General features: G+C 38.0%; 1 protein-coding gene across 2 annotated transcripts in view; it reads right to left on the bottom strand.

Annotated features, from left to right (window-relative positions):
• ARFGEF3 (ARFGEF family member 3) overlaps positions 1 to 13,954 on the bottom strand; it is a 146,835-nt gene that overhangs the window by 78,161 nt on the left and 54,720 nt on the right. Inside the window, exons 5-10 of one of the 2 annotated variants that reach the window (XM_063443277.1) lie at positions 12,329 to 12,397; positions 7,365 to 7,496; positions 5,209 to 5,331; positions 4,909 to 4,951; positions 2,128 to 2,206; positions 718 to 822 (exon numbers count right to left, since the gene is read on the bottom strand). In XM_063443277.1, coding sequence (XP_063299347.1) covers positions 718 to 822; positions 2,128 to 2,206; positions 4,909 to 4,951; positions 5,209 to 5,331; positions 7,365 to 7,496; positions 12,329 to 12,397 — 551 coding nt within the window. The remainder of the gene's footprint in view (positions 1 to 717; positions 823 to 2,127; positions 2,207 to 4,908; positions 4,952 to 5,208; positions 5,332 to 7,364; positions 7,497 to 12,328; positions 12,398 to 13,954) is intronic. The other variant, XM_063443278.1, reaches the window with a different exon arrangement.

Genomic DNA, 13,954 nt, shown 5'->3' with positions numbered 1-13,954 from the left:
GTTTGAATCATACTGGCTCTTCCCCTGATCTGCCTCCTTGTCGGTCTCAGCCAATCCTATGGGGAACCATTGTGATTGGATCAGGCTACCACTTGTGATGATGTCAGCAGACTGCTTGTTTTTTTTTTTTAGGCAAACAGCATGCAGAGTTACAGCTTCAGGCTTGAATACAGTAAGATGTTGCTATATTTATGGAGACCTGAGGGGCCCAGGGGGGCTAGGTGGTGGTGTTAACACTATAGGGTCAGGAATACATGTTTGTGTTCCTGACCCTATAGTGATCCTTTAAGAGTGTGTGTCATTGTATATGTGTAATTTCTTAATGGAAATTTTGTTTGGCTCCTAACTCCTGTCTCCTAAAGTGGATTTACAAAGCCCTGGAATGCAATATGATAGATGTTCATTGCCATCTCCATTTTTACTCAATCCCAGTTTACTATCACATCCATGTAAATGGCTAAATAACTTTCTTTACAAAATAATAATTAATTAAACCCCAGGAAACGTGAAAACTAACCCAGGAAACCCTAAAACTAAACAGTGACTAAAAGTACACACTGACTGTTACATTATATCTGAACATATATTATATACACATTGTGTGCATATTATCTGCTAAACATCGCACCGAGCCAAATTGAAGTCCTTGAGTGCATGTTATATTAAATATACACACACAATATAATATTTAAAAAATAACATTACTTGCATACTTACCATATAATGTCCATGAAACCTTTGTGGTGATGCATTGTGGGGGATGAGCTATTAAGCATTGAAAGTATGCATTCAAGGAATAGCAGTTGCAATTGGTGGTTTTCACTGAGGAAAAAAAGAAATGTTGAGTAATACTTTGCTGGCCATGTTCTTTAGACCTAGAACCATACAAGTTTACAACATTTGAGTCATATTTACGTTTGTATTATTAATTTTGATCACTATATAACATGTACACACAAAGATGACGGCTGACTGCTAAAATGTTTTCAATGACCAGGTGCTATCTTGAGGGGTGATTTATAGCCCCCACAGCAATATGGATGTTTAAAATGATAAACCCAGTAAAGTTTAATAAAAAAAAAGCAAGTATGTCTACTTCACAAAGAACTGCTGAGAGACCAATTGGGAATGGACTGTGCTAAAGACAGATGGGCCTTCCCCATAGGTCACATGCATCTGAAGAGAGCTGTTCTGGTATTTTTTCTCCAAGTCTCAACATACTATAATAGTTCCCCACTGTCAGTGAACATTGTCTATGTACTCATGGTTTCTACTTGCTTATACAGAACCTGTTAATATCCTAAAGTTCACTTGACTGTCCTAGAAGTTACATCTCTCATCACAGTATCTGGACACATGGCAGAAACTGGAACACCAAGTACTGAATATCTACCACTTGTAAAAGTCTGTCATTAGTCTTAGTCTAGATCCTACTTTTACACAGCTCTTCCCAAGATATGAAGCAATAGGGAGGGGAAAATGGTGCAGGTGGCCTCACTTGTCACCAATGTCCAGCAATATGAGATAATGCCACATACTGTCACAGACTAAAATAGTAAATTAAAATGGAGAAAAAGCCATGATGGCTGTCCACTGTCCATGATGGTTGTAAGATAATCACTTTGGATGGTGACACATACACACACAGGTAAATGCAAAATGCTGTTGGCAAGAAAAGACTTTAGGTTAGAGATTTGTTGAATCTAGTTGATTTGATATTTGAGGGGTTTCTAGCATTATTTATTTATTATTATTATTTATTATTGCCATTTATATAGCGCCAACAGATTCCGTAGCGCTTTACAATATTATGAAAGTAATGGTCAAGGGTTTGTCCGTTTTCAAAATAAAATGTAACCCATATGGTGTAAGAGTTAAACTCGCAGAAGAAATGTTGCAATGATTCCTAGTTACAACCGTAATACCATTTGCCATCAAAATGATTAGGTTTTGTTTTGCTTGAGATACACGGGCACTTTGGATGTTTTATTCCCATAATCACATTTTATAATTGCCGATCGTATCAACATAATGTTGAGTGCATTACAATTGTAAAACCCTGATAGATTTTATACCCCAAGAAAACATATGGGAAACATTGAAGCAGACTTCTCTACTCATACTTACTTTATGACAGCCTGCAGCTTGTCACACAGGACTGTGAGCACAGAAACTATGTCATCACAAAGTGACTCTGTCGAAGGACCTGTGGAACAGGCAACAGTTAATATCTATATGTAGCCATATCAAAATGTAAAGTCTAATCAATAAAAATTGTTTAGAAATTCAGGTGACATGATCTATATATTAAAAAATGACATAAAACATTGACAATAGATGAAAGGTCTGGAAAACAATTCTGTTTTTTTTATATATCCGCCATTTTTTTTTATTTGGGATTGTACATAAATAGAACATGCAAAGAAACCCCTGTGTATCATTTAAAAGCTGGATGGTAATGTATGATGGTGGCTAGTGACGTTTTAAGATGGAGAGGTCCAGGCTTTGACTCCACCCCATCTCTCAGGAAAACCTACAAAAAAAAATCTTCATCTCAGTGGTTTATCCATTTTCCATTTGAGTGTCAGAGTAACCAGCACTTTGCAATATAATATGAGTGGCACACCTCGGCAGACAAACATGGTGCTAGTATTGAAACTGCCCTTAACAACTTCGTATGCTCCAATATAACAAAGGTAAGTAACCAAAATCACATGTGGTGCCTTTGCATGTGGCGAGAGGCTGTAAAACCCATATGAGATAGTTGAAAAGATCAGACGATCTAAACGGCTGGCCCAGAGTGCACCAGAGCCCAGAGCACAAAAGAGGCTGTGATCTGCACTTCTAGCAGGTGCAGACACCACAGAAAACGCTCTGTCATGTTCGAACACCTCCTGGAGAGTCAGCGCATTAGTCAAGAACAGAGAAAGAGAGATGAGTGGTCTGCACAAGCAGAAGGTGCAGAAGACAGCTGCACCATCAGACCATCAATAAACAAGTAGGATTCATGTCCCCCTCCTGGCATATGTTAAGCAAAGAATAACGACTTTCCCCCCCAATTAAAACAATATAAAGATCGATGCAAACCTCTACCTACATACAAAACACTAGACAGGGACACACACACTTTTGCAAGCAATATCACATACACCTCACATGCAAGTACCAAGCATCCTACATAAACCTATTTAGCATTATAGATACGTACATAACACCATAGGCAGCCCACATAAGCATACACAATTACTACAAACAGTTCACTTACACACAGACAACAAATACGGCCTCCACACAATACTACATACACACAACATCGTGGAAAGTCCTCATCACACACATACTGTCTGAGTTTTTGTCTGCTGACTGTGATGTTAAGTGTGTGTATGTGGGTTGCTTTTAATATTTTTGTGTAAGGTGCAAGCGGACTGTGGTTTTGTGTGCATGTGGGCTGCCTGATGTGTTATTTATGTTTGTAGGCTGTTTGAGGTTTTGTGTGTGTGAGCTACAGATAGTACTAGTGTTTGTGTGGTGGTGGAGCTATCTGTGGTATTGTGCACGAGTGCTATTTAAGGTATTGTGTTTATGTGGGCTGTTTTTGATGCCTAGCGTGTGCATGTGGGTTGCCTGTAGTATTTGGTGTGTGGTAGGGCCGTCTGTGGGTGTGAGGGGGCTATGTGTGGTGCTTTGTATATGGTAGGGTATTGAGTGGGGTCTTTCATCTGAGAAATAAACTTGATCTAAACAAGTTTTTCTCTAGTTTTCCTCTTGTCTACCTTTGACCATTGAGGGGGAAATAAATCCTCAATCCCTGCTGGTCCAGAAAGTCAGTAAACTGCATAATCCATGGGAAGCATCAGATAACAAGAAGAGATCTCTGAGGTGACTGCAACCACAGGGGGTGAAGACCACATGTTTGAGCCAGCTGCGGAGTTCCTCTGATCTCCACATCAATCCCATTTGGGTCTGCCACCTAGCGTGTGATGCAAAAGCACCCTGCTTGTCTTGTGCCTAGTAGTTTTGCAGTGTGTTTATTAATGTAGCATTTCAGTTCTCGAATGGCATAAAATATTTTCAGACTAAGAAAGGGAGGGGGAATTATAACATAAATTATAATATTGAAAGTTTGCGAGTTATCACATATCCAAAGGGAAACAATGTTAGTAGTTCACACTTACGATGGCAGGAGTAGGCAACCTCCGGCACTCTAGATGTTGTGGAAGACATCTCCCCTGATGTTTTACCAGCGTTCCACAACATCTGGAGTGCTACCCCAGTATGGGGTAGGGTGTAGATGAGTATCATATCTGAAGCACAGTAATATCTTATTATGGTGTTTCACAGTTTTTGTGAAAGCATGTGGATAGTGATGCTTGTTACATTGAGACCCACAGAATAACATACATAACCCCATGTGCATTTGAAGTCAACTGACTTGTGTGTTAGTGGATTTGTTGCTCTGATAAGTAAGCATTACAGAGTGTTAGAGAAACAAAACAAATGGGGCATCAGTGCAGGCCCTATAAGGGTCATGGTGGATCTCAGTTGTCACTTAATCTGACGGGGATCAAAGCACTTTATGTTGTCTATAGGACATGGGTGGCTTGATCGCAGGTATTAGTTATTATAATATATATATATATATTAAAAATTGTATTTTCAAAGCAAATCACTGAATGGATTAAATTCTGTAAAAACAAACAAAAAACAACAAAGAATCTTGTGCTTTTCCTTTACTAGAATATTCACATTTGTACAAATAGTTTATGCACTATATATATATATATATATATTTATTAACAACTATAGAAATAGAATTAAAGATAAAGGTGTTAAAAATATCTAGACTACCTGTTTGCTTTTTAAAATGTCTTTACAATATAATCCAAATGTAATTAAGATTATTGATACCTTGGCTTCTAAATTCCATAAGAGCATCTTGGATTTCTGTATTCTGGAGAAGAAAGACATTTAGACTAGAATAAATTAAAAATGTTTTCAGGTGGAGGAAAAACAAAAGTGAAACATATATGCCTACCATTGCACATTAGTCTAAAATATACTTTTGCTGATGTGATTGACAGAGAAATTTATCTCTATTGCAAGTGACCTTATGGAAATCCCGAAAGTGTGCATTGGTAAATGCAAATAATGCTTCTCTTACTTTGTTTTAAAACAACTGATTAAAAGACGGTGAAATTGATTACTCACTGGGCTTTCTTGCTTTTGACGTAATTGTAATGTCAGATCACTTAACATTTGACTGAGCGTCGCCCTGACAGCAGTATTTATACTTCGTTGATGACAACTTGAAATATAGGTTTCAATGCATATCTGTAGGGGAGAGAGAAAGAACAGAACAAGATTTGATCATTGAATGAGCTGAATATAGAAAGCCATCTGAAATATGTTGTCACCAGTTAACCTTCAGCACCAAGCACTTTTTGATTGAAATAAAGATCATCATAAACTTTACTTGATGCAAGGGGTGCACAGCTAACTATAAACATGCACAGAGTTTAGAGTTTTAATTTTCTAGAGTGAGAATTCAAAGTGAATTTAAAATTTAAGGTCAACATAGCCAAATTGCAAAAAGCCAGATATGCTTTCAGTCTGGCTACTCTGGCCTTAAATTAGAAATTCACTCTGAATTCACAATTAAATAAATAACCCAAATAATAAAACTGTAATTTTTGCGTGTAGATTACTTTTCACACGAATGTAAAAATGAAAATTATGAAAAAAGAACATATTTTTGAATTTTTCACTTATTCCATAAGCTTTTTTAAAAGAAATATGGAAATTGAATGAATTTACAGAGTATACAGTGTTCTTTATCTTGAAATATTTCACTTTGAGTCTGAAATGTTAATAGAAAAGCAAGAATACATTTTTTTCTCACATACTGTAGGTGCGACAAAAATAGATTAAAAGAAATGGTCAAATACCTTGCTTATAGATATTTGCAAGGACCTTGAAGGCATTACTAGCAGAACTGCTTACTAAAAATTACAACAGAATATAAAAATAATGTCTGCATTTGAGCATAATGTCCACAGGGTATACAGTGAATTATATACTTCTAAAAAAAAGGTATTTAAAACAGCTATAGCAATCTTTATCAATCTCAGGACTGCTAATGTAATGCTTACAGAGAAATGGTAGCTAGCCCATTCATGCCTCCTCCCTTCCTGACAGTAGGAATGATTTTACTGATCTAATTTTCCTTTACTGTTTGGGAGCAGAGGAGAGGAAGCAATTTCAAAACACTTGCAGACATTAAATCAGTAACCAGTGACTTCTGTCATAGAAATTAATTCCTCTATAGGCTGGTAATCATAACTAAGGAGTATAAATGAGGGTGGGTGAGGCTCAGTGATGGGACTTTTGCTTTAGAGATATTACAGAAGAACTAAGGGACCCCTTTAAGTGTAAACTATTCAAACCTTTGACACCTTACAATGGTGCCATGAGACTCCTGGTACTATAATATTACAACATTCTGTTGTTGTTCTTGTGTTTAGAGTGGCCCTTTAAACAAGTTATTGTAGTTTCAACATTCATACCTGACAGCTAGGACTAGGCAGATGTTAAAATAGTTCAGTGTCTTTTAACACTTGTATATATGATTAAAAGTAACAGACCACCTTCCTAAATTATATTTAGAAAGCTCAATGTTCTACCTCATCTTAATTTAATATATGAATTTTTGCAACAAGAATTTGTTAAACACAATGATTAAAATAAAAACAAATTTCAAAAGTTAATCATTAACATTAGTTAATATATTCATATATCAATGAATATATATCAATGTCTACAATGTTTAAAAATCTTTCAATGTTGAACAAAGGATACCAGCACCTGAAGTTTAACATTATCTTAGCCTAAAGCAGAGAGTCTGGGCTTTAGGTTCGGGTAGAGACACTTTTTGTCAAACTGCTCAAGAACTATTTGACACAAACTGGGAATATAGTTGCCAAAGACTCTCTGCGCCATAACACGACAATGCACTTTTTCTGCCATTTCTCCATGACCTAACCAACCTACTTAATTTTTCTTCTCCGTTTCATTTCTATCAAACTGGTGACTTCTCTGCTTTTGTCAAACATGTAGTTATCACTCCCATCCTATAAATATGTGTCTGCGTATTTTTACAGCTAAAACCTTGTTCCAGAATAGCTCTGTTGAGCAAGGCCTTAATGACCTTGTTTCCACATATCCTTGTTTATAACAATTTGATTTGTTTTCGTTTACCATGTGCACTGCAGACAACTCTCTATAAATATGTGACAAACTAATAAAACATAAAAAGTCAGTAAATGTTTATCAATGTGCACATACTCTAGCATTGTTAACCAAAATACCTCAAGAAAAGCGAGGGGATGAAGAAAACCAGGTAAAGCACGATGACACAGTGCAATTAGGATGTGTGCAAGGGATTCTCTGATAATGTCATGCAAATGGGGGGATCCGGTTTTATAGCATGCCAAACACAACTAAATGAAAAAGCAAAAACAAAAAACAAAAGCAATAAAACAACAAAACAGAATGTCAGCATGCAACAATTATTTTAAAGGTGCTGATCATATATTCTGAAACATGTAGTAAAGCACTTGAAAGAGCAGGCAGCAGTTCCAAAATATATGTACAAATACTTTGATGGGTAGCGATGCAAGTCAATGACAGGGTGGACTTATAGATGCATCAATTTATACAAATCAATGCAGGTGTATGAAAATCTGTGCAGGGAGACCGGGACAAACACCCTTGTGCATCACAAGATATTGTGGTGTTTAGAAAAATTCTATGTATATATATATATAAATACATACATACATACATAAATATACATAAGCAAGTGTACTGAAATTAGGAGTGGTGAGGTGAGCACAGAAACAGAACTTCTGCTAGACTACTTACATGTTACCGTATATTTTGTGGGGATATTTATGGGATAATAATAGTAAACAGTTGAGAATTGCCCACTATTTCAATTCTCAGATCCCAAAGATTGTTATCGTGTAAGTGAAATTCCATATAAATAAAATCACAATTTGTTATAAAAATAGATACAATTTATTGTGACAATTTAAATAATAATAATAAGTAACATGCGTGACAATAATCAATGAATATTTAGTATAACATAGTATGCAATACAATATGGTAATCTAGAAACATCTCCCAATGGCTAACACAGCCAATTGTCAAACAAGATTTATGACTGTACTTCACAGAGACACTTTCTTTCTCACAGCTTGCAGCATAAGGCCATAAAAACTTTAGCTTACAGTTAGAATAACCCTTTCGATGCTGGTTAGACCTTTCTGGGTAATTAAGACCTATTCTCATGTAATTTTAAATAAAATAACATTTAAACCAGCTCATTAGTCATTTCCTGGAACCATCCAATAAGCGTAATCTACCATGTTCTATAAGCAGAATTTTAACTTGCCTAAACAGATATTTTATCTTATTTTATAGCAAATCAATACACCTGGATAAATATCACGATATGCTAACATGTGATATATGTCATATTAATATATATATAATTATTCCTTTCTATCTGCAGAATAGAATGCTTAATTATATATTCTTTAGTAACTAAGATTTCTAAATATCGAAATCTGATCGTGATTTATCCAGTCATATATCATGCTATTAGAAAATTGTAATTAATTTAGATTCATTAAATGAAACCAGTATAATTAACAGTTGAGTAGATATTTTCATCAGATTAGTAGGTAGTTTCAGGAACTGAATGGATGTGTGATTGGTGTGTAAGAAATTCTGAGTGCCCTGGAGTGGATGGATTTCTCTGCATTGCCCCCGACTGCTCACCTCTTTGCTTCTTTGCTTCCTTTGCATACCTTTGCATTAACTTTTAAAGGGAAAAATGCTCTGTTCGTCACTAGGTGATAGACCAATAGAAAACTGGAGGTGTGGTTACTTTCCAGATAGCAATTCAAGTAGTTGGTCTATAGAGGGCAGTCTCGTCCCACTAAACATTCCTATCCAGGAAAGAGTTAACTTTTCCTGGTGGCTATTTTGACGTCATTTACCTTATCTTCATGGTTGTCTATAACTTAAGTTTTCTGTCAGATCAAAGAGTTTCTTTGGGCTTTCTTCAGACTATGTGTCTGGCAAATTCTGCTATAATTTCTAATATGACAGTTATAACCAAGTATGACCCCTAAACTTACAATGGGACGTTATACAATATCGAAAGTAAAGTGAAATTATTTAATCTTCTCTGTCACAAATGTCTGGGTTTAGAATTGATTATATTCCATTAGCATTTAGACAGTCTGTCCATCCCCCGTTCTCATCTCTTCTCAACAGGTTTGTATATACTAAGCATTCCTGTGGCAAAGTGGTTAGTTTTACAGAAAGGATAGAAATCTTGTGTCTTTTGTTAGCTTGAAGAGAACAAAACTGGAGTCTGCTCTGTTCAGAATGATTTAGGCAATATACACTTTAATTTCTATCATAGCACAAAATGTTTGCCGATATAAATACCCTGACAATTTTAAGTTATATAGAAAAATAAAACTATTGCCAAAAATAAAAATAAACGTCCTTACCTTTTGAAATGTCCTTCAGTGCACTGCTTAGTTAGTTAGCAGCTAACTAGGAATATCTCATTCTGTTGTATGGGAACTGATATTATACCACAATAACAAATCATCAGAATTTTATGGACTTAATAGTTTATCCCCAAAAGCAGTTACAGTCATTATGCAGGATGATTGAAGCTACACAAGAAACTGATAGTAGCTATGCTGTGGCTGTTGTAAGTTGCACACAGTCTGGTTCACTAATTATGGACCCAGGCTGTGTTTTGTATGTGCTCTGTTCTCTCCTGGGAGGAGTAATACAAGCTACTTATATAATTTAGACTGACCCTTTAAAGTACATTGGTGATGTTTTTAAGCAAAATATTTTTATAAAAATCGTAATGTGGCTATACAGGTGATACTCGAAAAATTTGAATATCGTGCAAAAGTTAATTTATTTCAGTAATGCAACGTAAAAGGGGAAACTAATATATGAGATAGACGTATTACATGCAAAGCAAAATAGTGCAAGTCGTGATTTGTCATAAGTGCGATGATTATGGTTTACAGCTCATGAAAACCCCAAATCCACAATCTCAGTAAATTAGAATTAGAAGCTATCAGCCTGTGGCACTGCTGAGGTGTTATGGAAGACCTTCAATAGCGGCCTTCAGCTCTTCTGAATTGTTCGGTTTCATGTCTCATCTTTCTCTTGGCAATGCCCCATAGATTCTCTATGGGGTTCAGGTCAGGCGAGTTTGCTGGCCAATCAAGCACAGTAATCCCACAGTCATTGAACCAGGCTTTAGTGGTTTTGGCAGTGTGGGCAGGTGCCAAGTCCTGCTGGAAAATGAAGTCAGCATCCCCATAAAGCTCGTCTGTGGAAGGAAGCATGAAGTGCTCCAAAATCTCCTGGTAGACGGCTGAGTTGACCCTGGACTTCATGAAGCACAGTGGACCAACACCAGCAGATGACATGGCTCCCCAAATCAACACAGACTGTGGAAACTTCACACTGGACTTCAAGCATCTTGCAGTGTGTGCTTCTCCATTCTTCCTCCAGACTCTGGGTCATTGGTTTACAAATGAGATGCAAAAGTTGCTCTCATCAGAAAAGAGGACTTTGGACCACTGAGCAACAGACCAGGTCTGTTTTTCTTTAGCCCAGGTAAGACGCTTCTGACGTTGTTTGTTGTTCAAGAGCGGCTTGACAAGAGGAATACGACATCTGAAGCCCATGTCCAGGATCCGTCTGTGTGTGGTGGCTCTTGATGCACTGACTCCAGCCTCAGTCCCCTCCTTGTGAAAGACCCCAACACTTTTGAATGGCCTTTTCCTGACAATCCTCTCCAGGCTGCGGTCATCCCTGCTGCTTGTTCACCTTTTTCTTCCACACTTTTCCCTTCCACATAACTTTCTATTAATGTGCTTTGATACAGCACTTTGGGAACATCCAACTTCACAATTACCTTTTGAGGCTTTCCCTCCTTATGGAGCGTGTCAATGATGGTTTTCTGCACAACTGTCAGGTCAGCAATCTTCCCCATGATTGTGATTCCTACTGAACCAGACTGAGAGACCATTTAAAGGCTCAGAAACCCTTTGCAGGTGTTATGGCTTACTTAGCTGATTGGAGTGGGACACTGTGAGCCTAGAATATTGCACCTTTTCACAATATTCTAATTTACTGAGATTGTAGATTTGGGGTTTTCATGAGCTGTAAGCCATAATCATCGCACTTATGACAAATCATGGCTTTAACTAGCTTGCTTTGCATGTAATGCGTCTATTTCATATATTAGTTTCCCCCTTTACGTTGCATTACTGAAATAAATGAACTATTTCACAATATTCTAATTTTTCGAGTATCACCTGCAGGTTATGTTTGTGTTACATATTTGTAATATACCGATTCTTAAGCAATCCTCTTTTTTTCTGATAACTCCGTCGGTAAACGTTCAGGCAAACCTTAGTCACGAATGTGCTCCAAAATGAGTCCCATTTTAAGTAAGGACTACTTTAACTTTCTGTCCTGAGGCTCAACTAGAGTATTAATTGGCTCATATTCTGGAAGCCTCCCTCTGTTTTTGTCTTTCCTCAATAGTTTTAACTTGTGAAGTAAAGCCAGTATACATTCCGGTAATGCATCTAAACAATAATATTAAAATGTGACAGATTTAAAAAAATAATAATAGTTATATTTAGAAAAATGTATGTTAGCAAACTTAAAGAGACACAAGTTCATTGAAGTGGTCTGGGTGCAATGTCCCATGTCCCTTAACCCTGCAGTGGTAATTATTGCAGTTTTTGAGCACCTGCAATTATTATCTCTCAGAGTTAACTCCACCTCCAGTGGCTGTCTACCAGAGAGCCACTAGAGGGCTTCCTGGATTGGAACGGACCTTTGGTCTGGTATCTGACTCTGGGTGTCCTCTCGCTCTGCATGAGTACCTCCAGCGTCAGATTTTTTCCCATAGGAAAGCATTGGGAGGATTGTGAGCGGAGCCTGACCCAGAGCATAGGGACATTGGCCCTGGATTGATGCAAGAGACTGAAGGAGTTGTAACCCATTCAGCCCCGTGCGAGGGGGGTGCGAGAGAGGGAGCACATTAGAAACTTACAGTACCAGGAAAATTGCTTTTTTTCCCCCTGGCACTATAGAATCCCTTTAAAAAATATTGATCATGTTAATGGAGACTTGTATAAATGTAACAGTTTTGTAAAAATGTCACCACTAAACAAAAACACATAATCCTGCTGTCACTAACCTCAGCAATTTTCAGCACCGAGCTTCCATTTAGCTCAAATGTTGATGTGTATGTAATACAAAGCAAAACCTAAAATTAAAAAAAGGTAGAGTTAGTTGAAATATGAGATGCATCTGATTAACATTGTGTATCCATGTAATGTTCTTTATATATTGTATCAATAAAATGACAGCATAGAGAAAAAAACGGCAGTGGGTACACACATAAAATTTAATGTTCATTGTGGCGTTAAAACAGTGCATTGTGGAGAGAACAGCAACATATAACCACAAACTATAAGAGTTAAATATCATTTGATATATAAGCTTGGTAACAACCAGAAGAGTAAAACATAACATATTGTTTGCTGTTTGATGCACAACCAAGGCATATTTATGTAACAGAGAAATATCTAGTTTTGAGTCTAATTGTGTTTGTTTACATTCCATACAGGGGCGGACTGACCGGTCGGGCACTTCGGACATGGTCCGAGGGCCCGGCCGAGGTAGGGGGCCCGCCACCCAGCCACTTTGTATGTGTCTTTGGCAGAGACACACAACACAATTTGCACCGACCGCTGAGTTCAGCGCCTCCCTCAGGCCCTGCAGTGCTTACCAGAGGAGAATTTCATCCATGTGCACGTGGGCGCGCAATGTCGTCGTCACGCACGCCCATCAACGTGCGCCGCCTGCATGGGCCACCGGCAATGCTTCACTGATCAGGAGCCCTGTGTAATGCCGCTGTGCAGGGAGTTTCCCCCTCCCTCCTTACCAACACGCTGAGAGAGGAGGGAGCCAGACACCCATCACACTTAGCCAGATGCCACCCTCTGGAACCAAAAAGGTATGTAAGCAGGGGGGTGGTTAAAATATGTAATGTGATCTGTTTGTGCATGTTATCTGTATGTGTTATAGTGTGTCTGTGTATCTGCATCTGTATGTATGTTAGTGTGTATGTGTTAGTCTGTATGTGTGTTAGTGTGTGTATATCTGTGTATGTGTTAGTGTGTGTCTGTGTATCTGCATGTATGTTAGTGCGTCTATGTATCCGTATCAGTGTGTTTGTGTGTGCGTGTGTGTGTATACCTTTTTTTCCATCCTAATGATAGGTGGACCGAAAAAAAATATTGCACCAGCACCCACTCTATTTTAGGTCAAAAATGTGAATAAAAATCCTTTTTAATGGTAGGAAAGGGGGCTAAAAACTACCCAACTACAGCCCCTGTCCCCCCACAACCACCCAACACTACAGTCTGCAATTAGAACCCCTATGCCCCCTCTATAGCGCCTTTCCACCCATTAGAGCTCCTGTTGCCCATTAGAGCCCTTATCTTCCCACTACAGCCCCAGTCCCACACACTACAACTCCTGTCCCCTACTGAAGCCTCTGCCCCCCCCCCCACACACATTACAACTCTTTCTGTAACACATGCATGTGTTAGTGATGTATATTTGTGTCTCTTGCAAGTTGATGGGTACACGGGGGCCCCGTGATCTCCTATTGCCCGAGGGCCCCATGAGTTGTCAGTTCGCCCCTGATTCCATACATTACTTTATAAATTTTTACAAAGTCTAACTAAGTGGTACCAAAGCTGTGGCCCTTCACCTGTTGTATACCAGATCTACCATTGCAGAAATATTAAAATAT

This window comes from Pelobates fuscus, chromosome 2, assembly GCF_036172605.1.
Source record: "Pelobates fuscus isolate aPelFus1 chromosome 2, aPelFus1.pri, whole genome shotgun sequence".
Taxonomy (NCBI): Eukaryota; Metazoa; Chordata; class Amphibia; order Anura; family Pelobatidae; genus Pelobates; species Pelobates fuscus.
This window is presented reverse-complemented; position numbering and strand designations above follow the sequence as displayed.